At 43.9% G+C, this 27852-nt stretch overlaps 3 protein-coding genes across 6 annotated transcripts; 1 reads left to right on the top strand and 2 right to left on the bottom strand.

The window, feature by feature from the left end:
- The first annotated feature begins 1112 nt into the window (after nucleotides 1-1112).
- Nucleotides 1113-6305, top strand: LOC117757026 (proline and serine-rich protein 2). The gene is made up of 5 exons (XM_034577747.1): nucleotides 1113-1265; nucleotides 2287-2473; nucleotides 4121-4375; nucleotides 4553-5802; nucleotides 5843-6305. The coding sequence occupies exons 2-5, from the start codon at nucleotides 2398-2400 to the stop codon at nucleotides 5984-5986; spliced, it is 1725 nt and encodes a 574-aa protein (XP_034433638.1). The 5' UTR covers nucleotides 1113-1265; nucleotides 2287-2397; the 3' UTR covers nucleotides 5987-6305.
- Nucleotides 6306-9378: 3073 nt separating this feature from the next.
- On the bottom strand, nucleotides 9379-22326 carry upf2 (UPF2 regulator of nonsense mediated mRNA decay). 4 transcript variants are annotated; one of them, XM_034577704.1, is made up of 21 exons: nucleotides 22230-22309; nucleotides 20100-20468; nucleotides 19006-19785; nucleotides 18768-18928; nucleotides 18482-18673; nucleotides 18240-18389; nucleotides 18041-18144; nucleotides 17844-17929; nucleotides 17510-17618; nucleotides 17122-17235; nucleotides 16879-16995; nucleotides 16246-16635; nucleotides 15454-15729; nucleotides 14709-14892; nucleotides 13298-13452; nucleotides 12917-13021; nucleotides 12630-12728; nucleotides 12264-12437; nucleotides 10956-11097; nucleotides 10747-10867; nucleotides 9379-10215 (listed from the first exon to the last, which is right to left on the bottom strand). In XM_034577704.1, the coding sequence occupies exons 2-21, from the start codon at nucleotides 20465-20467 to the stop codon at nucleotides 10206-10208; spliced, it is 3837 nt and encodes a 1278-aa protein (XP_034433595.1). In that variant the 5' UTR covers nucleotide 20468; nucleotides 22230-22309; the 3' UTR covers nucleotides 9379-10205. The 4 variants fall into 4 exon arrangements, with proteins under 4 accessions (XP_034433595.1, XP_034433597.1, XP_034433596.1 ...); XM_034577706.1 differs by having other exon boundaries at nucleotides 9379-10212; XM_034577705.1 differs by lacking the exon at nucleotides 22230-22309 and adding an exon at nucleotides 21832-21927.
- A 1406-nt stretch (nucleotides 22327-23732) lies between these two features.
- Nucleotides 23733-27707, bottom strand: slc35e3 (solute carrier family 35 member E3). The gene is made up of 8 exons (XM_034577781.1): nucleotides 27496-27707; nucleotides 26235-26694; nucleotides 26008-26118; nucleotides 25846-25905; nucleotides 25475-25573; nucleotides 25235-25317; nucleotides 24932-25016; nucleotides 23733-24829 (listed from the first exon to the last, which is right to left on the bottom strand). Exons 2-8 carry the CDS (start codon nucleotides 26634-26636, stop codon nucleotides 24728-24730), a joined length of 942 nt encoding a protein of 313 aa, XP_034433672.1. The 5' UTR covers nucleotides 26637-26694; nucleotides 27496-27707; the 3' UTR covers nucleotides 23733-24727.
- Nucleotides 27708-27852: the final 145 nt, after the last annotated feature.

Below are 27852 nucleotides of genomic sequence, written 5' to 3'. Positions count from 1 at the left end.
AAGTAAACTAATATTTGCAGTTTCTTAAAGTACACAATACAAAACCTGGTGGTATGTGTGTATTTTTATCTAAACAACAGCTATAATAATAATAATACACTTTATTTATGTTGCACATTTCATACATGAGGATAAAATAATTCAGACAAATTAATAATACGGGTGGTAGAAAAATATATGGAAATAAAACCCAGTAAGAAAAACATGTGATGAAATAATAAAACATTATAATTCTGGCCTCAGTCTGTCTGTATGATTTGGTGCTAAATAAATAAATACATTAAAAAACAACAGAATACGAGCACTGAATAATAGTAATAAAATAAGGTTAAAATATTAAAAACAGTCCAGTGTCTAGATTTGACTCATTTATTAAAACTCTGGGAAATAACACGTTTCTTTACTCATGTCAAAGAGGGAATAAGCTACCAGGCTGCAGCCAGCAGGGGGCGCCCATTACAAACAAATCAGTGTGTGTGAAGTCCTTTAATTCTTTTTTAAAAACTCATAATAAAGTATTAAGTTATAGATTCATAATGATTTCAGAACATTCTCTGAAGTTCTTGTTTGTAAAATGTATAGATTTATTTATCGGTTTATCTTAAGGGTTTGTTCTTTTGTCCAGATTATTATTTTCAAAGCGATTAGCAAACAAAACAAAAATAATTTCTCACCTTCATCCAGATCATACATGTGTAATAAACTCATATAGAGTCGTTCTCCCCTCTTCCCTCCTTTATAAAGTACTTTCTCAAGGAGTGGAAGTACAATATAAATATAACATTTCACAGTAATAAGGTTTATGGGCTGTCACAAAAACTGTGTCTGCTCTCGAATGGGAAACACTTTTATTTAACAGGTAATAAATTCTAATGCATTTCTGCATAATCTCCAGAGAAGTTTCCTGGAAAGAACTGAGGAGGGAGTGGGGGGGAGAGAGAGAGAGAGAGAAAACTTTCCACTGTCACTATGATCACCTCCCAACATATGAACACTTGTTCACACACTTAAACGAAACCTCTCTCTCTCTCTCTCTCTCACACGCACGCACACGCACGCACACGCACGGGGGGGTGGAGTCTGTCTCTGGGTTAAAGCTGGTTCATAACGTGCTGTCGGTGTCTTTACGCACCAGAGTTCAGCGCGAGAGGAGGAAAACCACAGGACTTAACTTTTTACAAGCGAGTCACAGATTAACTTCTTTTCCCTGGAGGAACAGACTGATGACGTGTCTCTGCTCAGGCGACGGATGAGAGGAGCTGTCGGTGAGTCCTGAATGAAAATATGAAATTATTCTTCTGCTATAATCCTGCAGATGCTTCTACAAACTGTCTAAAGATCTTTCTTACAGCTCTGACATGTTTATGTCACTGGGGTGAACTTTCATTGACAAAGATATATATTGAAAATATACATACATTGCAATTTTTGCTAAATATGTAAAGCAATATTTTTTGAATTACATACAAAGTAGAAATATTAGGTGTTTTCTTAAGTACACTGCAAATATACTGTATTGTATTGTGTAAGTATTTAATAGTATGTAATGAATAATGCATATTATTAAATACACTGCATATATACAACATATTTAAATGGGTGTCAAACATTTACAATAAATATCATTCTGTCTGTTCTGCTATACGTATTATTTTATGGATTATTGCAAAAATATAAAAGTAGAAATAAGTACAAACCAAATAAATCCGTACAGATCTGTAAGAAACACTGGGTTGAGAATCGAAGAGGAATGTTGAGACAGTTCTCGACGCTCTGAGCTCGAGGAGCTGGTTTCACAGCTCGACCTGTTCCAGAGTAACTCGTCCTTCAGGTGCGACTCTGTGACGAGATGCTGCATCGTTAACTTTTACTACATTTACCCTAAACTTTATATTCCACTGACTTTATGAGAGAAATATTGTACTTTTGACATCACGATTAGATTTTACATAAAGAAACACTGGATCAAAGGAAGATGAAAGCAGAGCTCCGGATCATCAGCATGTTTCAAATGTTTGAGTTGTGAAGCAGCTGAGATGTTTTCCTCAATAAAACTTCCTGTAAAAAACAAAGAATAGATAAAAATCCATAAAACGAATCGAACTTTTTAATAATCGTAACCTTGTTTTTTCTTCTTTCCTCATTTTAATAATAACCCTTTAGTTTTTTCCTTCAGTTCCATTAACTTCTGCTCATTATAAAGTCACATATTCCTTCCTCTTACAGTTTGACCTTGAATGACCTCTTCTCCACCTCTTCTCCTCTTTCCTCCGGTTCATTTTCCAGACTCACGGATTCGATGATTCTTCAGAGCGAGACCAGATGTGATTCGGGTTTTGTTCCACTGTCGCCCACGAACAGCGGACCCTCCATGAGCTGACCTCTGACCCTCGCACCATGAACGTCCCTCAGCAGGCAAACCCCCAGTTCCACTACGAGGTCAATGGCAGAGCTGGAAGAAACTCCAGACCTGGTGTGAGTATCTGAAAAATACTCACTCTCCTAAATGTGTCTCATAGATATTTATCAACTAGAACAAAAGAGTAGATATGATGATGTTAACCTGCAGCGTCACCGGGACACGGCTCCCAGGACGATCTGATGTTTCCATAGACACACTGATGATGATTCAAACCGGCTCAGTGTGGTGTTTACACAACGCACCAGCCTGACAACGTTCATTATTACACCTGCTCGACAACTTAATACCTCCGACCGCCTCGAGCACGACAATTCACAAGCAACACACAACACGGCTGAACCGGTCCAGCTGCAGTTTTCTAGCTCCTGAGCTGCTCGGTGACGACAAGCACCGTCCACTCCGGCAGAAACCGGCACAGCAGGTGTTCCTCTGGTGTTGGTTTCAGTTGGGTGTTGCTGCAGGTGTCTTTGTGTCCGTAAAGCAAAACAAGACTCGGAGCAACAACCACGAGCTGAAGGTCGTCACCTTGAAAACGCTTTAATAAGCAGCTTCCCTCGCTCTGGTGGCTGCGTCACTACAAACATGAGCCGGGATCAAAACACCGTTTCACACTCGGTTGTTCATTTGAAAGACGTCACGTTTAAAAATAGAAGAAGGTAAAGTTCAAATATCTGCTGAGGTTGAGACCAGTGATGTTAATGAACAAATGAAATATGTTGAGTTCCATTAACAGTCGTTCAGTTATTAGTTTTAAATCTTAATTTAACAACAAGGTAACGATAGAAGATCATTTGAGTTCAGTTACTGATGAACTGAGCAGTTTAATTATTTACACTTTAATGACACAGACTCATCCAGCCGCTGTTCTGAGTCCTAGAACAGATCCAGATTTAATGTTCATCCTGATCTCACACTCACAGACTTCAGTTCCCTAAATGTGCCTGATGTCTTAAACCAATATTCATAAATTATTCTGGAAAATGTCATAACGCAGCCTCTCACAATGTTGAAGTGATGAAAACTTCCCTGATCGAATCCTAAAAAGTTCTTTCTTGACCCATGAAGCATCGTTGTCACAAGTTTCATGAGAATCAGTTCAGTACTTTCTTCGTTATCTTGCTTCTCAGCGAACAAACGAACAGCGGTGAAAACAAAACCTTCAGAAGATGCTGGTTCTGCCCTCGGTCATGACTGATCTTTTATTTTGAAAAGATCAACTAAATATTAGATCAGATTTCTACTGAACATAAATTAACAATGAAATCTTCACGGTTCTGCTCCATCTTATTGTTACGTGCAGTACACGTTGTTACACGAGGTCACCTGGGTTCACGTGGTTTGGTATATGTGAACTGGATCAGGGCTGCAAGGAAAACAAGAGCACGAAGTGAAGATAGTCAGCGGTGACGTTGTGTTGTTACTGGATACGACTCATTGTGTTGTTAGTCAGTGGCAGCAGTGTGAAGCAGGACAGGTAACTGTGGAGCACAGGAGGGGGGGGGGGGGGGGGGGGGGGGGTAAATATAGTGTGGGAAAGGAGTTTGGAGGATTGAGATGAAGGAACAAACAGATCTGTGTTCACATGACGACTGCATGAGAAAGTCACGGTGGACGGTTTGTCAGGTGATGAAGAGGAAGGTGAAGACGTGAACATATCTCATAGCTCATGATCGCTCCTCGCTCTGTGTCCCTGACAGGAGGATACCGCTCTGAGCCAGGAGGTGCAGGAGTGCATCCAGTTCTTCGACGACACCATCGTCTCATTGGAGGAGAGCCTCACGGAAGATTACCGGAGGCCCACGCCAAGGGGCCGCTCAAATCCTTACCCGGGGGTCACTGTTCCTTCAGTCATGACCGGACCTCTCAGTCCCAACCAGGACATTATAGACCTCGTCCGCCCGGGACCAGACCTGGTGCGGACGAGAGAGCCGGTCTTCAACCCCACCAGTCCAGGTAGCGTACTGCTGTTAGGAACCAAAACACAACAACCCCAATACACAACATATTGTATATTTGATTCAGTAGGTTTTCAGTTCGATATCAACTACACGCAGGTTATTAAAAATCACAGAAAGAGTCAAAGTTACAGTTGAAGCTGAAGATTCTCACTTTACCTTTTGTTCCTCCCAGATTTCCAGAGCATTGTGGCACACACTGAAAGCCACTTCGAGATAAAGCCCTGGCGCGATCAGATGGAGAGTTTGCCTTCAGAGTACAACCCCCCCCTACCGAGTGGCAGCTATGGGTCGACAGACCCCTCCTACCACCCTCCGGGCTGTATCCCCACTCCTGTCCTTATCGCGCAGCAGATGGCAGGGAACCAGGCGCGTGGAAACTCCAACCTCCTTCGCCATCGCAGCTCTGACTCCGACCATCCACCGAGTCCCAACTCAGATCAACCAGGGAAACAGGGTCCTCCTACCTCTGCTAGGCCGTCCCGGTTCCCAGCTAACATCAGCGTGATCCTCGGCAACAAGGAGCACCAGAACCAGTCTCTGGCTAACGTGAACATTCATGAGAGACGGGCCCAGATGCTTGCAAACCTCACGGGAACGTCACATCCTTTGCTACAGGAAGATCCTGAGCCGGCCGCGGAGCAGCAGGCTCGAAACACTCCGACCCGCAGCATTTCCTTCAGGGATCCTACACCAGGCATATCCAGGATGGAGGCTCTGTCCAAGCTGGGCCTCAACAGGAACCGGGCCATGTCTGGGGGCACGTCGGAGCTTCCTAACAGCGCCCCACTGGACACTCGCCCAGGTGCCAGTGTTTCCTCAACACCAGGAACCACCGCCAACGCTACAACACCACCTCAGAGCCGCAGTTACACTGACAGAAGAACGGAGATTCTGCGAACGCCTTCCATCACGAGCCTGGAAGAAAGACATTCCCAGCCGAGCCCCTCCCCTCCGGCCATCACACGTCGCAGTTTCTCTCCATCTCCTTTAGAAAATAAAGCATCTTTCCCCCCCCCACCTGAGGTCACCTCCAACAGCTATGGAGGGAAATCCATCGTGGTCAACCCTTCTGTTTCCAAAGGTGAACCTGTATCCTCTCCACCTATCCCTGATCCCAAAAGCCACCCACCTGCACTGGCTAACCCCAGCGAGTTCAACACCTACGGAGGAAAGACCAAAGTCATGAGCCCTGCTCCTACGGCCGCGACCAGGAACAACCTTCCCGACATCCTCAGCTCCCACATCAACAAGAGTCAATCATTGCCTCCCAGATTAGAGCTGCTGCCCATTGAGCCCAACAGCTACGGAGGAAAGAGCCGAACCATCAACCCTTCCTCGGGGTCAAATCGCCCCTCAGAACCCCCAGCAAGGAGTTTCAAACATCCAGCGCCGGCCCCGGCCCCGAGGCCCCCCCCCGGCCCCGAGGCCCCCCCCGCAGTCCTACCACGGCCCTGCCGCTCAACAGAAAGCAGCAGCCGCCATCCCCGAGCACAAGCGAAGACCCAGCTCCTTGTTCCGTCCCCAGGGAATCACCGTGCAGTTTGCTGGACGGGGAACTTCGGACGAATCGCGCAAGGAGGCGTTGAGGAAACTGGGGCTGATGTAAAAAGAAAATCTTGATGAACTCGGTTATTGTTCAGTCTCCACCTGCGGAGCCTGAACCTGCGGGTGGAGGTGGTTTCCTTTAAGTTTCTCCATGTGTGACTTGAGTTTGAGGTGTGGTTGGTTTGTTTGCAGAGAGACATACTTTGACCGAGGAGCTGCATCTCACGATGAACCTGCTCAACCAGTTCCGACATGAACACGTTTCCGTGCAGCATCTGTGCAATCGACCCTCTGTAGGTGATTTGTTCGGCCTCTGATCAAAGACATCACATACGTCTGCACTTTAGTTTGGGTCAAAGTGAAGAGAAGCAACGGACGATACTTCCTCTCCCGTCTCTGACAAATAATCTGATTGTGAACATTTAGTTTTTTTTAAATCTTTTAATCAACACTTTCCTCCGACAGCAACTTGAAATGATTTTTCATTCACAGGCTGTGAAGACTTTATTTACACTTTTCTGTTTTTACTGGTTTGTTTACCGACTTTGGGCATTTTATTCAGCTGGTGGGAGGTTTTTTTTCTGTCTGGGTTTTTCGGGCAAGAAGAAAGTTGACAGCACTTTTCTCGAGAGGATTCGTCGAAGTCACAGAGTTCTGTGTTGTTGTGGTGGACTAACGACAATAACGTGAAAAGGAGCAGACCTTCGTGGAAGATGTGGAGCTGAGCTGCTGGAGGATATTTTTACTCTGTGGACGAACCTCCCACACCAAACCACAGACTGTGGAATGGGCTCGTGGGTTTGACTCTTACTTTTCAGAGGGAGTTCTTCTCAATCTGCTCTTCAGGATCGGGCGAGCAAATCGTATTGTACGAATCACAAGCACTAAACCCACAGAGTCTAGAAATACATCCTGGTTTACTGATGTGTTTTTGTTCCTGTCGAGCTCTGTGTCGACAACTTGGCTGTTTCAGACGTTTGACATTTTCCAAGTGTGTTATTTAACTGTTGTCGCTGCAAAAGCATGAATGTGTGTGCGTGTGTGTGTGTGTGTGTGCGTGTGCGTGTGCGTGTGTGCGTCTGTGTGTGTCAGTGTGTACGTTTACGATGTTTAACCCAGACTCCGGCCTCTGTAGTTCCCCTACAGTTACTTTTGAAGTTTATTTTCACACAGAAAAACTCTGTGTGAATAGTTTTTGTGAATTTTGTTTACAGACTCCGGTTCCCTGTAGCTCCTCTACAGACTTTTTGAAGTATCTAATGGTGCATATATATATATATACAGTTAATAACTACATTATGAGGAAATGTTTCTAAGAGTCTACACATCTGCACAGAACAAGGACTTTTACAATCAGTGCATATGTTTGGTGAACAGATCAGCGTTCACGTGGCAGTTGCTGTTTTGCTAACAGCCTGGTCGACTTTCTGACTTTTGAAATGTCCACATTATATATAAATATATAAATATGTTCTAATCTTAATATATGTAAAGATGAATTATTGTGAATCATTAAACGAAACAGTAAAACGTCTTTCCTGTTGTTGTTCTTTTATTCAGTCTGGTATGTGGTGCAGTTCTATGAAATTGGTAAAATATGTAAGAAAAAGAAAAGTCTCATGATTTAAAAGAAAATCCTTAAATTGAGGAAATGTGTTTTTGCTTGTGTTGCTCCTTTAACCGCTGAACTGTGTCATAGGTAAGTTACAGGAAGTTTAGTTTTCACACTGAACCTCTTGTGCGTCGAGCGGCAGCAGCAGCACAGAAGTGAACTGTCCGGACCGGGACTGTGACGTGAGACTTCAACAGACGGTTTCTTTACCGACGACCGCGACTGTACATGTGTCTCTGTGAGGAGCGATTCGATATAGAACCAATCATCAGGGTTTCAGAGGAGCGATGGAGGATTCAGACTTCTTTGGGTTTGGATTAGAATTAGCTGCAGGTTTGATTGAGGTTAAAACACAAAAGTCCCTTTTTAAAACCAGTATCAATTGTTTAAATTCCCAACATATATATACATATACTTATAAAAGCTCTGCCGACGTCCAAGGCCTTTTCCTCGGTCTGGTTAAAACAGATTACACATGTTGATATGAGAATTTATAATAAACAACAGTAATTAGTAACTCAAATGATCCCTTCAGCTCTTAGTGCTGCTTGGTTTCTTGGAAATAATGACAACTCATTGTGCAACGGGGGTCAACAATAGGTTTCTACCTGCGGGGCCCCTTTACGATTGGAATGCTCAGCAGTATTTACATGAGCGAGGGAAGGAAGTGAGGAAATACTTACGTTTGCTGCCTTGTAATTAGACGCGGACAAACAGGCGCACCCTCTCCAAACACGCACACGCACACGCCACAAACACACGAGTCCTGAAAGTCAAACAGGAGTCATCTCCATATATATTTATTGTGATCACTTGTGTCAGTCATGAGCCGAAAACACGAAGCCGTGAGCTGCTGCTGCTGTTGTTGTTGTTGTTGTTTTCTCGCAGGAAAAGGAACAACGGTTTTGAATGTAGACACAGAAGAACTAAACCAGAGCCCCCGCCGGACGCGTCCCCACGAGTCACAGAGCTGGTGCAGAACAGGCTCATGCAGCAGAACACACAGGGGGTTTCTCCATCTATGGGCTCAACAGGTAAAACTCATCTAAAAGAATAAAGTCACTGTCGTCACTATGGAAGACGCCCAGGCACACGGTTATCCCCCCCCCCCCAGAAAAAAAAAGCTTTTACCACGTTACACAAATCAAACAAACTCTTAGATGCTCCTGAATCTGGAGGAGAAGAAAAAAACATCTAGCGAGACAGGAGGTGGAGAAAATGGCGACTATGTACACTCAGGTGTCCAATCAGTGAGCAGGTCGCTGGACGCCGTCACGTCTCCAGAGCGTCCAGGTGTCTGGATGATGCTGAGATCGGAACGCGTCCGATGGGCGTGAGACTCTTGTTCTTGTGGCGAACGTTGACTCAGAGCTGCCGGTACTGAACTTCCCTCGTGAGAAGATCAACGCCGCTCTCAAGTTGATTTTTCCCAAGCAAACAAATTTGAAATTGGCTTTTTCTCTGCAACAAACGATTAGTTGATTAATTGATTAAATAAACTGCAGATTAATTGTTAGTTAAAACATTAATCTGGCGCAATCTCTTGTTTCTCTCGTGTTCCCGTCTCCCAAGAAATTACAAATCCATGAAATCAGGTGTTCAAGATGTTCCAGTTGTTTAGTGCTGGTGAAAACTTAAACCTGCAACCGTTCAATGATTAATCAATTAGTCTATGACAGAAAATGAATTTATGTTCCAGGACATAATTGAGAAATTGTGGAAGTTCAGAAACATAATATTCTACTGTTTTGATGGATGATTATTTGCAGGTTAAACTTCTCAAATAAGACGTTTTGCAGCTTTTCTCCATTTTATTTTGCAGTTGACTTGATTTTTTTGAGGTTTTAATCTGTTGATTGCTTCAAAAATTATTATTAACAAAATAATCCGCAGATGAATCAATCATTGAACTTTTTCCAGCTTGGGTATCGCACGACTCTGAATCAACACACGCCTCTAGAACATGAAATCCATCCATTTGTCTGTGTGCAACACATCAACGTCTTCCTCTGCGTCACTGTGCAAACTGTCTGTGAACACGCCACCAGCGTTCGAACCTCGCCGCCCCCGTCCCTCGTCCCCGTCCCTCGTCCCTCGTCCCCGTCGCAGAGCTGCCTTCGACAGTTTGTCAAAAAAATTAGACCAAACAGACGTGTTCCCGGGTTCCAAAAAACAAATAAGGAAGGAAAAAAAAAAAGAGGATCAGTATCCTTTTCTTGTATCGTGTAAATTTCGCAGGTTTTTAAACTCGTTAACATGAGTCACGTTTTCCTCCAACTGTTGCGACGGCGGGTGTTGATCCTTTTGTCCCGCTTCCCCGTCCCGTCTCGCCATCGGCCGCACGGTCAGGTGCTCAGTCGTCGTCGTAGTTGGTCCGGACAGTGGAGGGATTTTTTTTTTGTCATCTCAGGCAACAGACAAAAAAAGGAAAAGAGAGACGTCTTTCTGACCCGTGACCTCTGACCCCAGGCTCCTGGTTGCGTCTCTCCTCCTCAGGCTGCGGGTGTGTGTGTTCGGGGTCAGCGGTTTGGTCTGTCCCGGCATCATCAGTGGGCGTCTGGAGGACTCGTTCCTCATCTTCGACCGGTTTCCCCTCCGATCTTCTCTTTCTCTCTCGCACGCTTATTCACTTGCTCTCTTGCTCGCTCAGCCTGGGCCCAGACTCCTATCAGCGTCTCCTAGAGGACAGAGCAGGACATGACTGTAGTGGAGCTGAACCAGAGGAACACGTTTCCATGACGTCTGTGTTCAGATTTGTTTGCGTAAATACATTCGTTTGTAACCGAAGACAAATAAACCTGAATACGACACAAGGTGATGTCAACGTTTATGTGTAAACTTTATTTTCAGATGTTTTCAGGTCATCAAAGAAATAAAAAGTGAAAATCTGAATCAGTTAAAAGTGCAAACTCTGTTTTTTTATTGTTTTGTGCTGAAGCTTCCTCTCTGGTGATAACGTCTCCTGCTGCTCTAACTACGTTACACGTCGGCCTCTCTCTCACTCGTCTTTCCTGTCTCCTCTCACTTGCCTTTCTCGCTGCTCTTTCCTTTCTTTTCACACCAAACTCATCTCTGTTCAAAGAAAGTGCCAACGAGGGGGGGGGGGGGGGGAGTCAGTACATGATCAACTCCAGGAGCCCTGATCCAAGACATTCAGCACTTCAGATTTCAAGTGTGAGCGACGATGGCTGTAGTGGATCACGGCTCACCTTCCTCCCGTCTTGAAGATGAGGTCGGCGTTGGGAGCGCCTTTCGGGTGCTGGTACCGAGGCCGGCGCTCCCGGTTGGTGTTGGCCTGAGCCGGACGCTGAGCCAGGGACTGCATCATCTCTGTTAGAACACACACACACATAGTTTAATACATATATATATATATAAAAAGAAACACTCCACTCTGTGACTCGGCCGCGTGTCGTACCCTGGTAGTCCTCCTGCTCCTGTCTCTCGTTGATGTCCAGGGTGAGTTTCTTCATCCTCATGCGCTCCTCCTGTTCGGCCTGCTGCTGGTTGAAGTGGTTTGCCGCCAGGTGTGATGACAGCGGCACGTTCAGGATCTTATACTGTCGACAAGAAACACACACACACACACGATGAAGAAACCAGTTACAACAGAAACACACAACGGGTTTGGGTTATGAATAGATGACAACCAGAAATATAATATAACACCACTGCCATCGTCTGTGTGGAAGAATAAAATTCATTGGTGTACTGATTCATTTCTGGGTGTAATGTACACAGACACACACAGGATTTTATTCTGGTGAGGCGGTGTGTGTTTACATAAAGGGAAAGGTCATTTCCCATCCACGCGCCTCACTAACACACCTACAAAGATATTCTGTGTTCTCTCCAAAATTCATATGAATGTATGATTTCTTTTTTGGCGTGTGTGCGTGTGTGTGTGTGTGTGTGTCTGGCATCTGTCCTTAAAACAGAGCGAGGCCGTGTGGACAGAGCGCTCCATTAAACCTCAAAACGCTGGACACACCCTACAGTACAAGAACCAGTCTCTGCCTCAAACCACACTCAAATTACACAAATAACACAAATAACACAAATAACACAAATAACACACACGCGTTTGACCGTCTATGTCTTCGAGGACATTGTTGACATCACCCATTCCCCTTATTCAACCTAAACCATCAGCAAATATGTAGTACTAAATATGAGAGACTATCGCAGGTTTAAAACTCAGACGGTCAAACAGGCCTCTGAAATAGTGAGGCCTCTCACGCACACACGCCAGAGTCAATATTATTCCTGGGCTCAGTTAGACTGAGCTCTGTGTGTGTGTGTCGAATTTCAGGGACAGTGAAAGTGTGTGTTTGCTCTCAGCTGCTCGTCTACACACTGTACAGCTCTACAGTTCTGATCCTGGACGTCACTAAGCCAACCACACGTGGGGTCAAACTGAAGGTGATCAAGCTTTTATTGATGCTGACTCCACCTCTCAAAACAACCAGGAGGAGCAAATGGAGACTAAGTTAGAGAAGAGAAGATCGAATGCTGCTGCTCTGGACGACAGGAAAACAAAACAACCTGAACATCCCCCTGTACGTCGCTATAAAGACTTGACATCACTTTCACAGCTGGTTGAATCCAGTACCATTAGCTAAAACCATCAATAAAATCCATTGATTCAAGAGGATTTGATATTTGTCCAAGAATAAAACATTATTTATAGTTTATAGCTCCAGCGGCCGCCCTGCGTGACCTTTACCTGCTGCTTGTTGCCCTTGCGTGTCAGCATCACAAACTGCATGGTGTCCGAGATGTCCGCGTCTCCCTCCGCGATGCACGGTGGCCCGGTGTTGCCCTTCTTCAGCTGACTCTTCAGCTGCAGAGGAATGGCCACGTCCAGCTGGTGCACCTTCACCGCCTCGCCGCTCCGCTGCTGCAGTGACAACACACACACACACACAAACGTTTTTAACTTTCACCGTGAGAAGAGTCATTCTGGGATGTTTGGATCAAGTGTTTAAAAACGTTTCAATTCCCTCCTTCGAGTCAGAGTCAGGCGAGCAGAACCTGTTTCACTTGTGAGAACTTAACTCACTAACACACTCTGAGTAACGAGAGGTCGTACCTGCAGGTTCTCCAGCATCATCTTATCCAGAGCCTGAATGAAGTCCTCGTCCTCAGCACAGGCCACGTGCTTCAGTCCACCGCCGCGGAGGGTCACCTCCTGCAGAGAAGGAAGAACAACACGACCAAACAAATGTCACACACGTGTCTTTATTCTCCAAGGCAGCGTGAAGAAATAAATAACTGTAAATACTGGTCTGGGTCTCAAAATCTCTAACTGTGCAAATTATAGAAAGAAAGATTTATAAGTTCATCGCTGAAGATCTCTTATCAACAGTTTGATCTTACATTGTTCTCCTCATCAGTCTCGTTTTCTTTAGTGGAGTCAGTTAGGTAGTCTGTGTTCTCTTCCTCCTCTTCCTCCCTCTCCTCTTCTTCGTTCTCGGACCCATCCTGTGAGGAAAAAAAACCACAAGAGTCACAGCTTGTTAACATAGAATAAAACATGTATTTACTATTCTGAGTTTGATATTTTAAACGGTCTTAAAAAACAGCGACAATAAACAATAAAACAAACACAATAGTTTAGTTTCTTTAGTCTCATCTCCACCCAAACAAGAAGATGGAGGAGGACACAGAGATGATTTACACAGGCAGGTTATCAGGCGGGTGGCAGAGGAACAGGGTGAAGTTTTGAAGCGTTAGATCATCACAACAACAACGACTCACATCCTCCTCCTGCTCGTTAGTTTCGCTCTCGTTGCCCGACTGCTCCTCGGTCTCTGCGCCTCCCTCTTCGTCATCATCGCCGTCATCGTCTTCCTCGTCCAGGCCCTCCCCTTCGCTCATGGCGCTGGAGCGACCGTCCTTCTCCATGTCCAGACCTACATGAAAACACACAATAATGATGTTAATAGTTGACTTACACAAAGGCGGTTGTGACAAATACCTGCAGAGCTGAGCCCAACCCAGAAGAGCATCTTCAAACAAAAGCTCCAGTTAAAAATAGAACAAATATTCAGGAGGAAATTGTTGATTCATTAGTGTGTCCTTCAGTGTCGACGTGAATCATAAGTGCAAACAATTACACAACCTAATTATGCAGCGGTGGTGACAGATGAAAAATGAAGTCGAGCAGGTGGAGGGAAGTAGAAGATCAGGTTCTGTGTGAGTCAGAGCCTGAAGAATGAACTGATCCTGGTTAAAGTATGAAAAGTTAAACAATGACACCAGTGTTTGACTCAGCGGGGGGGGGGACGGGGGACGGGGGACTTTCTAGTGTCCGTCTGTGAGAGGGTGGAGCTGCTGTTTACTCTTCTCTCTGCACATTCCATGTCAACACCTTGGAACTGGGAAACAAAGCCTGTGCTGCTGTCACTGCAGAGTGAGATAAACCTGACGCACTACTTCCTGCTTCCTCCTCTGTGACAGACTCAAATATATATAAATACAAACCTCACAAAACATCATATCAAAGAATGTTGGTTTCATGTTTTAAAAAAGTTCTCCCATGTCATTTTTTAATTTAAATCACGTCGTCAGTAAGATTATATAACTGACATGAAACAGAGATTATGAAACACTTTCCAGACGCTATGTGATCGAATAGGAATTTGAACAACTCGATGACTTGTCATTCATGCTCCGACATTTATGGATGTTTATTCATGATGAACATCAGTGTAAAGCTGCACTGAATCATATCAATGTTTTTTTATCAACTTTGGGAAACAGCTTAGAACATCGTGTAAAACAATAGTGTTTGTGCCACTAGTAGAAAGTAGAGCTGCGACTCACAACTTGTCATACTGGCATCAGGAACTACACTGACGCCACTGACAGGAACGAGCACTCTCTGAAGTGGACATTGTTCAATTTCATTGACAAATATCAGCCCTAACTCCTGTGTATTGACTGAGCGTGTGTGTTGAACCTGTCTGACAGATACAGTGGAGTGAGGAGTGATGCAGGACAGACGTCCTCCTACACCCTCAGGAATGCCGCTCAGCCGGGACCACAGCGAGAGCGCAGTTCAACCGGAGGGACGGGCTGCTGCGCACTCACATCCCTCGCACACACATGAAGCAGTGACGTGCCGGAACTACACAACCGACTTCAAAGACGAGCGAGTCACTCCTACCTAGTTTTACGAGCACCTCCCTCTCCAGGTCGGCGACCTGCTTGGTGGCCTCCTCCAGCGAGCAGCTGATCCTCATCTTGGGCCTGAGCAGCTCCAGGGTGTCGCTGATCATGTAGTCGATGTCGATGGGGAACGGGTGATCACGCGTCCAGACATCGACGCTCTTCTTCCACCAGATGTATCGCTGCAGAACAACAGGACATCACTTCATTCAGCTTTTATCTGACCAGACAAGTCCCTTGGAAACCCTTATCTCTTTGACGATGATAGCACAGATCTACATCACATTAAAATAATTCAATGAATGAATTTATAATTAAAATAATAATCGTGAGCTGCAGCTCTGATAGAATCATATAAGAGTCATAAAGGAGAGATATTTAGATCCTGCATATAATTATTACATTTCTCGTCACAATGGGTTCACAAGTTCCAAATCATCATCATTATTATTATTATTATAAAAAGCCTGTAAGAAAACGTCTGTGTCTGGCAAACAAACAAAACAGAACAAAAATAAGCAGCATCTAAATATTATTTTATTTCACCCACTCACCCTCGACTGAATAAAATGAGTAATAACAACTACTTGCACAAAATAACATTTATGCAACAGCGCCCCCTGCAGGCAAAATTAATACAACTTTACAGGACATGTCCTGGAGCACATATCAGGAGCAGAACAACGACACTGAGAATCCCAAACTACAGACAGGACTTAGAGGTGCATCTTAAGCAGACAAACCTGGAAGTAGATGAGGAAACAGTCCAGCTTCCTCTTGCTGGAGCCTCGGTCGAAGTACTGGCCGCACGTGTCGAGCAGGGTGCAGACCATACGGAAGCGGAACAGGTGCTCCGGAGGATCCAGGAGGCTGGGGCTGCCGTCCGGATTCACCCCGAAGAAGATGAAGGAGAAGAGGGTGCGGAAAATGACGGCCGACTCCACCATGCGGTAGTTATAGAGCTCGCCCAGGAACTTGGCGCTGCTGATGCGCCGCTGGTTGAACTTGGGCTGGTTGACCTGGGAATGGACAGAGGTGGAAGAGGTATTCAGATCCTATGCTGAAGTAAAAGTAGACACACAAGACTGTACAACTACACAACAAGTTTAGGTCCTGTATTGTACGTCTTCAGTAAAGGAACTAAAGTATTGCTACCACTTGAAAAGTTTTCCACTTGAATTCTCCGGCTTACTTTGAATATTGTTTGTTTCAATAAGACCATAAAAATGTCAGAAAATGTGAGTTATGACAAGTTGAACTCTGACAGGTCGGACTGGTTTAGAACAGTGAGGTGATAGATTTAAGACAATTGGTTAGTGTTGTTCAAATCCACGTGACAGACAGTAGTCTCACGTGTTCTTCAACATGCAGCATAGTTCTTCACACTGACACGAACAACATGACTTCCTCTTCAATCAACAGTCTGAACTGTCAGTAGAGATAAGCAGCTGGTTTGTCCTCTAGCTGCACCTTACCTCACCGTTCAGTGGATGATACACATCTATTACATCATAGTATGTTTTATCTCTCCTCACCTCCATGCCCAGCCGGATGTCCTCCAGGACTCCGTCCACCACGTGAATCCCCACGTCCTCCTGGTAGGCCACCAGGCCGGCCAGCAGGTTGGCCACACAGTGGATGCTGTTGTACTTGACGTTCCAGATGTTGACCATGCAGCAGATCAGGTAGCGCTTCACATCTGGGTCCTGCCACGGCAGCTTGCGCATCTGCCTCAGCACCTTCTCAGTGGTGACCTTGGACAGGTCCTTGTAGAGGAGCTTGCGGATGTACTCGTGAAGCGGCGGCCTCTTCTTCTTCACCGTCTTCTCCATGGGTGGGGGGTTGCAGTAGTAGTAGGCGTTCTCCACCATCGTCACGTAGCGGGCATCCAGATGCTGAGCCTGCTTTTTGCGCATCATTTGCTCCTGAAACAAGATTTGAGAACAAATCAGCTGTTTACCAAAACAAAATCTTAATACATATATTTTCTTTGTTAATTTTAGTCCAATAGTTCTGAGTTACTTTTTTCTGAACGTATGAAATGTCTCACAGGCGGCTTATTAAGTGCCAGAGGAAAACAGCCACTCTCGAGGTTGAACGAAACTTGTATTGAAACATTTGTCGTCTGTTTTAATGCATCAGACCGACTGTGTGTGACGTGCACTAACCAGCAGGACGCTGGTACGCAGGTGCGAGTCGGGGGATCTGAAGAGGAAGCGGCCGCTGGTCTCCAGCAGAGTGCAGGCCATCTCGATGTGGTGATGGGTGAAATCAGACAGCAGCATCTGTTGACACACACACACACACACACACACACACACACACACACAGAGAGACGTCCAGTTAAAACCTCCACACTGATCGGCTCAGAAATAACAGCGTCAGATCTAAGATGGCATTTCTTCACCCACCTTGAGACAATGAAGCGTGTCCGTTTTTGTGAACATCTTGAATTTGGCCAGTTCCCCGATGAATCTGACAGTTTTATTTTTTGTCTCAATGTTGATCTGGTCCTTCTTCCGGATCTAAGGGCACAAACATTAGCACAAAAAAAATTACCTCCGAAATTCAACGTCATTCAGAATATTGTGCCATAAAAAGGTCAGGATTCTGTAGACTTTGTAAAGTAATTAAAATTAAACTATATAATAAGGAATCAACACGTGTCACTACATCCCACTGTTGTATTTGATCCGTAGTGTCTGAGTGGCTGATTTATTTATTTAATAAATGCGTTTCAGGCCCAAATCTGTTTCATTTTGTCAAAGTAAAACTCAAGTGCAACTATAGAGAACCTACGTGAAACCTGAAGTCTCCCTTCAACATGGAGCAGAGGTCCTCCGCCACATCGGACATGCAGGGGTGAAGAGTTGCCACCAGCCGAGAGTAGAAAGGGAGCAGATCCAACCTGGAAGAAGAGACAGAGTCAACACTGTAAATTATAATGACAGCACAACCTGCTGGTGTTTTAAAGTAATATTCAAGATTTTCTAGTCTCTGGGTGCATCTGAAAAGTCCTGATTTCTTTTCTGTCACATCTATCAAGTCAAGAGTCACAGTGAGCAACAAGCTGATTGAACTTAAAGTTCACAATATCATCATCAGAGCTGAATACAAGGAAAAGTTATTTCACCTCTGCCTGGGGACAGTGAAAAGGGCTCGGACAAGTTTCCTCCGGTTAGACTTGGTGTTCATATTCATGCAGAAGTCCATGGCAGCCTGCAGGAGTCATCGACAATAACATGTCATTACTCATTTATGAGGGGAAATGGTGAATAATCTTCATGATATCAATTAATTTGTCATGACGCAAACCACGAGGTACTTTACCTTATCTATGAGGTCTCTGTTCACACAGTTGGGGAGCTGCTGGATGAAGGCGTCCACAATAAGCTTCAAGTGGGATCCTGTGTTGGCCTCCTCATCCTCTTGTTCTACACATACAAAGATAAAAGCTTATTAAAATCCACCTTTAATTAAATTTGCCTACATATGGAGGTGATATTCTGAAAGCGTCTCTTTCTCTTGCCTTGCTCATCCAGCAGTTTTTTGGTCAGTTCCTCATTTTCCACCTCGTCTGCTCCCTCCAGTTCAAGAGGTTCGTCCGTGATGTCCAGAGCCTCCAGCTCCAGCTCCAGTTCCTCCGTAGTGGTGGTCGTGTCCTTCCCTTCTTTCCCATCTGAACCAGCCACAAACAGCAGGTCAGGCACAAGTCAGGATAAAACTGAGTGAGTCTCTTTCTGCTTATGTCTGTCGATTCGTTACTTTTACCTTTGGCCTCATCCTTCTCTTTGCCCTGGTTGCTCTTCTCGTTGTCCTTGAAGAGGATGGCAGGGACGAAGGCCTTCAGGTCCACCATGTTCTCATAGAAGTTTCGAGCATCTTCATCTTCCCAGATCCCTCCTTCCAGGTCGTACTCTCCAGGCTTACCAGGGGTGAAGATATCAATGCCAGGACCGTGCTCTGCGAGAGACATTATACATTTTAAAAAGTCAGAATTTGACATCCTACATCCATAAAAAGAGTATTTTAAATGAATCATAGAAAAGACACACACCCTCCTGCACAGTCTTGTCCTGAGGCAGATCTGGCATGTTCTCATCGAGGAGATCAGCCAGGGACTGAGTGTTGGCCAGCAGCTTCTGGTAGGAAGTGGCAAACTCTTCATACTGCTTGTGCCTGTCCTCACTCAGCTCCCCTTTGGAATGTAGGATACGCCTGAAGAGAACGAAGAGTTAAGAGGTCGTATCGTGGTGAGCAAACAAACAAGTGGCTAGGAGACAGAGGACACTCACCTGTTCTGCCTCTCAATGTTCTGCAGCTCGCGGTGGTCCTTCTTCAGGTGTTTGGTGAGTGAGGTAAAGTACTCTCGTAGAAGGTTCTGGAAGGTCTGCTGTTTCTCTGTGTTGATTATCTCACTCGGAGGGAAGGACAAGACGAACTTCTCAGAAGCAGCTTTCACCTTGCGGGACACCAGACCAGCGATGTCATCCCCACAGTGCTTACAGAAACTGATGACCACCGACACGTGAGTGTGCGAATCCCGGTCGGTCCCAATGATGCTCTTCAGCTGCTCATAAATGAGCGAGAGACCCTCTTTGTCCGTGAAGAGGCCCACGATGGTGAGCTCAGCAATAAAGCGCAGATCTGTGCGCAGCTTGCTCACATTGGGCGCCTTTTCCTCTTTCCTTGCTTCAAAGTGCTTCTTCCACGCCTGTAACAGTAATGGAGCAAACTCTGAGTAGCGCAGGTGGAAGAGGGAACACAGATGGACAGAGCAGCCGACATCAGAGATCTTCAGCTTGGCCTCCACGACAGAGCTCACAGCCTCGCCGATGTACTTGCTGAGGTTCAGGGAGCCAAAGTCATTGGAGAGTGAATCCCGCTGCTGTTCAGTGAGTGTGCGCAGCTTCTTGACGAAGGCCGTGTTCTTTTTGAGGCTGGAGTCCAGGCGGCTGAAAAAGGCCTCTTCAGGCCGACCCTCTTGGGCGCATTGGTTCTTGCTGCGGAGTACCTTCCGGCAGTGATGGCGCTCCCAGGCCTCCTGGTGCAGCTGATGCCCCTCCTCCTTTTCCCTGCAGAAATTCAGTCAAATTGAGAAAGATGAATAACTAAAGCAAGACAAAATTAGATTACATGTGTTGGGTTTGGCTTTCTTGAGGGTCATGTTATATTCACACAGTCTGGATGAATGAAATGTAAAGCTGACATATCACAACAGTAGATTAATCACTTCCATTTAGAGCCTTTTCTGCCCAGACATATATTACAATGTCAACATGCATTTATAATTTTCATGCGGAAAAAAACTCCTTAAGCCAATTCAATTAGGAAATGAAGGAAATCATCAGAAAACTATGGGACAACATAAAAGTCCTCCATCACTTACTTCAGGAGAGCAGCCTCCTCCTCACGTAATCTTCTGGCCTCCTCCTCTTGAAGTTTCCTCTCCTCCTCCTCCTGCTGTCTCTTCTCTTCCTCCTCCTTCTTCTTCTGTTCCTCCTCCGCTTTCTGTTTTTCCTCCTCTTTCTTTCTTCGCTCCTTCTCCTCTTTCTTCTTCTTTTCCTCCTCCAGCCGCTTCCTCTTCTCCTCCTTGCTGCCGTCTTTTTTACCACTCATTTTGGCCTCGTCTTTTGCTTTGTCTCGGGCAGACGCCGGCCGCCTCTCGCCATCTCTGTCCTTCTCTTTGTCCTTGTTAGTGAAGGAGCACACTTCCTTTTCGTCCATGTTTACCGAGCGCTTACGTTCAGCAGGCATACTGAAGAAAGAAGACATAAAAAGTAGAAAAGAAAAGAAAGTTAATCATCTTCCCACATCTCGCCAAATTTGTCCAATCTAAATAAAAGTAGTGGCTGGAAACGTCTCCATCAATCTCCTTGTTGAATAAATGAACCACATTGTTCAGTTTATTTAGTATTTAATGATATTTCCTTTCACTTTTATTCCTTGCCAATAAAACGTACCAATATATTTCCATTCACTATTGCAAACGTGAGAGCCGTTACTGGCTGGGGAAATGGACACTGAAGCAGACGTGTGGTTTGACAGCAAAGCAAAAAGGCAAATGACAGAGAAATAACAATCGTCAGAAAGCAATGTGACAGGAAGGCCAGACGTCAACATGGAGGTGGTCGAAAAACTCTGTGTTAAAATGTGGATTAAAAGCAGACAGAGTTTTAAAACTTTGCGACAATCAGGTGCATCGTGCTTTAAAAGGTAATTGGGATAAAACCACATTGAACAAAACTGCTTTGTGATCCGACACAGATATCCTCAGTTTCCATGTTGTCATTAAAAAGGACCAGATCCAGACCCTTTGAGTTTGTGATGTTTTGCCTGATCGAGGTTTAATGATTCCAGTGTTTCTATAAAACCAGTGATAAAGAGTAGGGCAGCAGACGTGTGTGTTAAAATCACCTAAGATGAGGATGTTCTCATAGTTTGATACAAAATGTGATTTATAACTCTGTTGTGCTTGGCCTGTAAATGATTAAACTGAGTCCTGGCTGTTTGGAGTTACCTGTTGAACCAAGATGTTCAAAGGAAGTAAAACTATCGTGAAAAATGGGGGGAACATTTAAAATCTTTTCAGTAAATGACAGCGACCACTCATCACCTGCCTGAGAAGTGTTGTGTGTGTTATGATGGATCAAATAAAGTGATTATTTAACTATGTTCCACTGAATTAATCAAACACACACACACACACACACACACACGCCCACGCAACAGCTTCGTTGCAGACACGGCTCGTTAGCCACCTAGCCCAGATAGCTGAGTTAGCATGCTAACGTGAGCGCGCTCCTGTGTTGCTGAGCTTTAATCTCACCTTGGAAGAACAACGACCCGCTTTATTAACACGTAAACACGCGGTTGCGTTAGAAACGCGTGAAACGCACGTTCAAAACAACGCTTAGCATCGGCGGTGCTAGCACGCTCAGCTAGGCCACTTGAATGAACGCTCTGACACACGGATGTAAACAAAGGTTTTTAGCAGCTTTAAACAGGAAGTTAGAGCAAATTAAATCATCATGGTGCAACGATGGAATCATATGATCCATGAATCCCTGAATGGAGATCCTCATTTCGTATGAGTGTTAGAGTAAAATGAGAAGTTGTACCTGCTAGCTGTAGAAAAACAAACATCGATTAGTAGCCTTAGGTTTTACCGCTCAGGACCTTCTCACTATGCACCCACACGATATGCCTGACTGTAAACACGTGTATTATATTTATGCCACAGCTTGGTGTATTTTGTATTGTATTATATTTGTTTTGCCATCATCAAGATATTATCTAAAGCGTGAATAACTGTGTAATTTGGCCGATTCGGGTTGTGTCCGCTCGACAGGCGAAGCTCGCGGCGGCTACTGATGTAAACAAACGTTTTATCAGCATTAAACTAATAGTTAGTGTGAATAAAGTGATTTTAATGTAAAGTTAAAATCGTATAAAACACAAGTAAATACATGGAAGTCGTCATTGTCGTGTATAAATATAATAAAGACTAAAATATTACCTGTTAGCTGCAGCAAAACAAACGTCAGCTATAAACGTAGGTTTCCGCTAGTTCTCACCAAGGACCCCTCACTGTGGACCCACACAATACGCCTGACTAGAAATACATCAACGTCATTGTATTTTCGACATATTTTGATATAATCTGTATAAATATTGGTTTAATATCATCAACTGTTCATTTTAATCGTAAGTAGATTCATATTTGTGTTGATTCAGATTGTGTCAGATCGACAGGCAACGCCCGGGGCGGCTTCTGACGTAACAGTGGTTTATAAATAATAATACAAACATAAATACAATAATATTAATACTCTAATATTATAGTAATAAGTTCTGACTATTAAAACTGGCTCCACTATGATCAACTACAGCTGTAAAATTCAGCTTTGAAATTAAAGCACGAGTTTTAATAATCAAAGCAACTATAATATAATATAAATATAATAATGTGTGATACTTAAACTGCAGTATATTTCCTTGTGATATAGTATTTTTAAATGTAGCATATTTACTTGTAAGAGAGTATTTTTACTATAAAAACTATAAACCTACATAAAACTATTGACTATATATATTGGTATTAGTTGTACGTGTATGAGCATTTTAAATCAGAGGATTGTTGGTGTTGGTGAATGTAACTTTAATGAAAAAACGAGGCAGCTGCACTGATTTAATTTGTTAAAGCTGTTTATTAAAGCCAAAGTGAACCTGTGTCGTTGAACTGAAAACAGTTTGACCTTCAGTAGAAACAACAGAGTCTTTGTGAGTTTCACAGCAGCTCTCACATTTTCCATCTGAGACGACAGACACGCTCTGTTTCTACACTCATACATTCATCTGAAAGGTTCGCAGCCCAGCCGCTCTCCTGAGATCGTGTGTGTGTGGTTGTGTGTGTGTGTTAAAGTGAACCAGTGTTGCTGTATTGACACAGTGTGACACAGGAGCTGTATTGACACAGTGTGGGTGGTGGCAGTTCAGAGCTCAGAGCCACAGAGAAGCTGCTGTTCACAGGAAAATCTTTCACATTAAGGTGCATGAATATAATGAATCCATCTGATTTACTGATGTGTTTCTGCTGCAGTTCATCTCAAAGTTAAGATCCTGCTGTCGATCTCTGCCACTCGACTCCGAAGTATCTGCTGTATTACCTCTATGGTCACTAGTTACTTTACAGACTTGTAAATGATAAATGATCAAATACATCGCTTGAGATTAAACGAGTGGTTTGTTGTTTTAGTTATTGGTTAATCCTTTGATTATTTACATGATTAATTGATAGTTGACCAGAAATGATGAAACATCTCTGATGAAGTCTACAACCCAAACATATTAAATGTATTAAACAAGACTAGAGAAACCACTTAATTTATCAAATGAAGACCTGAAACCAGATGAAAGAACTTTAGTATTATTAGTATTTGTTGTTGTAGCTTTACACCAATTAAACTAACTGTATGAGGCCCAAAGAGGTTAAACTCTAATAAACAATTGGAAACAGCTGTAAAGTCACTAAATCAGTTTTATTCAGCAGAAAGAACAAGTTCAACACATGGAAGAGAAATAAAAAAACAGTGAATCTGTCATGATTCAGTCAGACGTTTCATGACAAGGCAGCGTTACATCATTGTCCAGTCAATATAAAGACACTTCTTGTAATGATAATCACTGTTGAAGCAGAATAGTTGAGTTTTAATTCAGAAGTAAAATCACTGACTGGAGTCAACACCTTTTAAATATTAAATACACAACAGCCGTCAAACTTGTGATCGGTGATTGGAGGTCGACGTTTGCATCTGAAATGTTTTCAGCAGAGGGAAAAAAGTAGAAATCTGTCTGTCGCAGTAAAGTGTGTGAAGAAGCTCATCACAATAAAATGTAATACTTTAGATTCTATGAAAAAATTATACAAAATACTGAAAAATAACAATAAATTAACTAACACTGAATGAGACTAAGAGCAGAAAACAAAACTGGAAACTCAAATGCGGTTGAGAATTAACACTTAGTTTAAAATAAGACTACTGGATGCGACCGGACGTGGTTCCTGTTCCTGCTGCTCGATGAAGGCTCTGTTTAAAAAGGCTCAGTCGTTTTTTCAACTGTAAAATGTTGCAGTAAAATCAGTCGACTCATGAGAGTGAAGAAGTGAGAGGATGATTCATGTGAGTTCAACCTATCAGGGACAAACAGAAGAAAATGTCTTCTGGACAAATAAAAAAAAAGCAGGCGAAATGACAATAGTTATTTGACTCGTATCATTAACATGATTATAATATTGTTTTCATGGCGGTGCCTGTCTCCAGAAGCAGATGAAGGTTTGATGCCTTGCTCGACGGGTCTTTCACAATTCTTTCACTCAGCCCACTTAATGTGTTGTCATACACATTTACTCCCGTCTGGGAACCACCATGAAATTCCTTACTCTCTTGAAAAAATACTCATAATAAAATATTTATATATAAAAAGGCTGTGCAGTTGATTGACAGGTAAATCCCCCTATGGTCTTTGAGCCAGGCGGCTTTTCCCCTCCTCCTGTTCGGTCAGCTTGAAGTGAGTGTAAGACAGGATTCCTGCCAGCGTGCAGAGGATCCCTAAAGCCTGAGGGGGGGGGGGGGGGAAGACGGGCAGAGAAAAGAGGTTTTAGAGAAAATGAATGTGAGATTTGAGGTTTGAATCCCAGAGCAGCACCGTGAGACTCACCTGGTTGAGTGACAGCGGGTCGTGGAAGAGCAGGTATCCTCCAATCAGAGTGATGGAGAATTTAAAATGACCAAACATGTTGTAGCTGAGAACTAGATTAAGGAAAACGACGAGCGATCTAGTTTCTGAAACAACAACTGAAACCTCCCCAACGAGACCAAGACTGCGTCCTGCAACTCTCCCACAAACCTCTACAGGAACATAGAAGAGCTCCTAACAAGCCTTAAAGACCTGAATCCCCAACAGCCCTTAAACGAAGAAGCCCTTAAACCTGGAACTTTACAGACTAGAAATAAAGGATACGTGACAGCTGAGGTATTTCCAATGATCCAGTAGATGGACAGGTTGACCAGGAACGCCACCACACCTGAGAACAGCACGGTCATCTAGAAAGGAAACAGACAACACAGTTACCTCAGCAAAAAGATAATTAAAAAAACAAGGATTTCACAATAAACGTCGGGAGCCAGTTGCTTCTTTAGTAGACTGAATATTGAGTGTGAGGGAGTTTTGTGAGTCTGTGTGTTTTGTGTTGAGTTTTACCAGAGCAGGCAGAGACCAGGGTCCAAATATTCCTCCGTCTCCAGCCAGCGGCTCGAACAAAGGAACGACACAGAGCAGGAAGCCTGACGACAGAGGAGCCTGACAGGACACAGATCAGAGATCAGAGATGATACCATATCATGTTTCCTTCCCAATCAAGAAACCTGGACTCTGCACATCAGACAATACGACTGTCCCAGGTCCAGGCCTAACAAGGTCCAGCCATAAACCAGTTCCACCAAAAAACCACTGCCAGTATGAACAATGCACAAGGCAGTGTACAGGCAGTTACTGTTATAGTCACAGTGTTAGTATTATAATAAATTGTTGCTAGTACCACTACTGTTTGTGTCTCTGGAGAGGAGTTTTACCTGATAGTACAGAAGCTGCATGGAATTCACCTGGAGCTCGTGTTGTTTAGCTCCGACCCACTGACCACAAGAGAGACAGGGAGAGAGTTTAAACAATCATTCATTGTATTTCTGACAATTTTACAAAAACCACACGTTTCATTTCAGTGTGTATTTACTCACAACTTGGTAAAGCGATGTCACCAGAACACCCAGCGACGCAAACACTGTCCCCAGCAGGTTGAACCGCACATCGTAGTAAGAGTTCAATATCACCCCCAACGTGATGGGCACCTGGGGACAGACGGGGGATGAACCAGACAGGAAGGAGTTAAAAACAGGCTGTGGTCACTGCTTCAGCCTCATTTCACATGAATGTCAAGAGGGGGAGGAACTCAAGCTTTCCTTACCAGTGTCAGTTTGATCTTGGTGGAGAAGGTCTTCTTGTAGTAGGTGGTCTGGATGAGGATGATGACGGGCGTGGTCATTGCTTTAGCCAGCTGGTACGTTCCTATCGAGTTGTTCTGCAGGGAGAGGTTGGTGAAGGCCACGAACCCACAGAAGCTCAGAGCCAGCCACACAATCTTGCGAACCGGGAGGCTCTTTGGAGAGAAAATGTCCATTTGGTGGCAGATGAAGAGTCCGAGCCACGTGACCACGAAGTGAACCAGGGTCAAGGTCATGTTGGGGAAGCCGTAGTGTACGTAGATCCACTTGTTGATAAAGACGATGCAGATGGAGGACAGCAGGTTGACCAGCAGCCCGGCCATGAGGCGCCTGTTGGCTGAAAACCCAAACAGCGTCTCTGCCATGGTTCCAGATGTTTCTGAGCTGAGCAGCGATTTGACTTCACTGAGGTCGAGGTTCACTCTGGAGAAGAAACAGAGAAGGTGAATGTTAAAAAGTCTGAAAACTCAAGAGTACAGAGGATTCTATTCACAGACACATCGGGATCAGCGTGTTCCGAATATGTAAAGTTTCATGTTACAGAATAAACTCAAAAGATAAACATGTATGTTTAGATTCTATGTAAAACAAATTCTTGATTGAAGTTCAATATATTTGGTTGTATTTGTGTTTTCTTTTATTTATAGTTATTTATAATGAAATTCATAGTTAAATTGTAAAATATCAAAACTCAAATTACATTGAAAACGAGGTGGAATAATGAAGCCTAGAATAAAACTGTAATACCCAAGTAAAGTATCCCAAATTAATACTTCTGTAAAATGTAATTGATTACTTTAAAATCACTGTTTTCACAATTAAGTCTGATAAAAATCAACACAAATCATTTAACCTGCAATTCACCGTTGAACTAATTATTTAAAGTCATTTAGGAAAAATCTTTTTGACTTGAGGTGGAAAAAATTCAATGAGTTACTCCAGGTCTGTGCTTCAGTACTGACTCGAGCAACTGTAATCGATTACTCTCCTCCACTGCTTTCAGCATTAAAACAAATTGACAGTAAAATAAATGATGATCTGAATATTGACTTTAAAACCTCAATGATGCAAGTTTAACATTAGTGATTAAATGACATGTTATTTTACATGCAACAGATTTAAGATGAAGCTTTTTACATACATGACACTCCCTGCCTTAGTGTGTCTGTGTGTGACTGTGTGTGTGTAATTGTGTGTTTGTGCCACGCGTGTAGAAAACTTTACCTGTGGTCTGCATGTTTTCTGTCTCACTCTTCTTCTTCTCTCACTTCAGCCACAGCTTCCGGCCTGTGTCTGCTCCTCTCCCCGGCTGTCGGGCCTCCACACTCGGCCTCCGCGGTGACGGAATCTCCGCTGCTGCCGCCGGAGGATTTTTCCCTTTGGCTGCTTTTCCTTCCACAGGTTCGATTCCTCCTGAATTAAAACCCGCCCCGCGTTTCCTGTTTCCTCCAAGTCTATCTAACGTGTGGTGAGAAAGAGCGACCCCTAACGGACTGGAGGAGGAACAGGAAAATCTCAATAAAACAACTCATGAATAAATAAATGATCGAGCCCGTTGCTGCACGTGAGTATATTAAATAA

This window comes from Hippoglossus hippoglossus, chromosome 23 (assembly GCF_009819705.1).
Source record: "Hippoglossus hippoglossus isolate fHipHip1 chromosome 23, fHipHip1.pri, whole genome shotgun sequence".
Lineage (NCBI taxonomy): Eukaryota > Metazoa > Chordata > Actinopteri > Pleuronectiformes > Pleuronectidae > Hippoglossus > Hippoglossus hippoglossus.
Note: the sequence above shows the minus strand (reverse complement) of the source record. Positions and strands in the feature narration are given on the sequence as shown.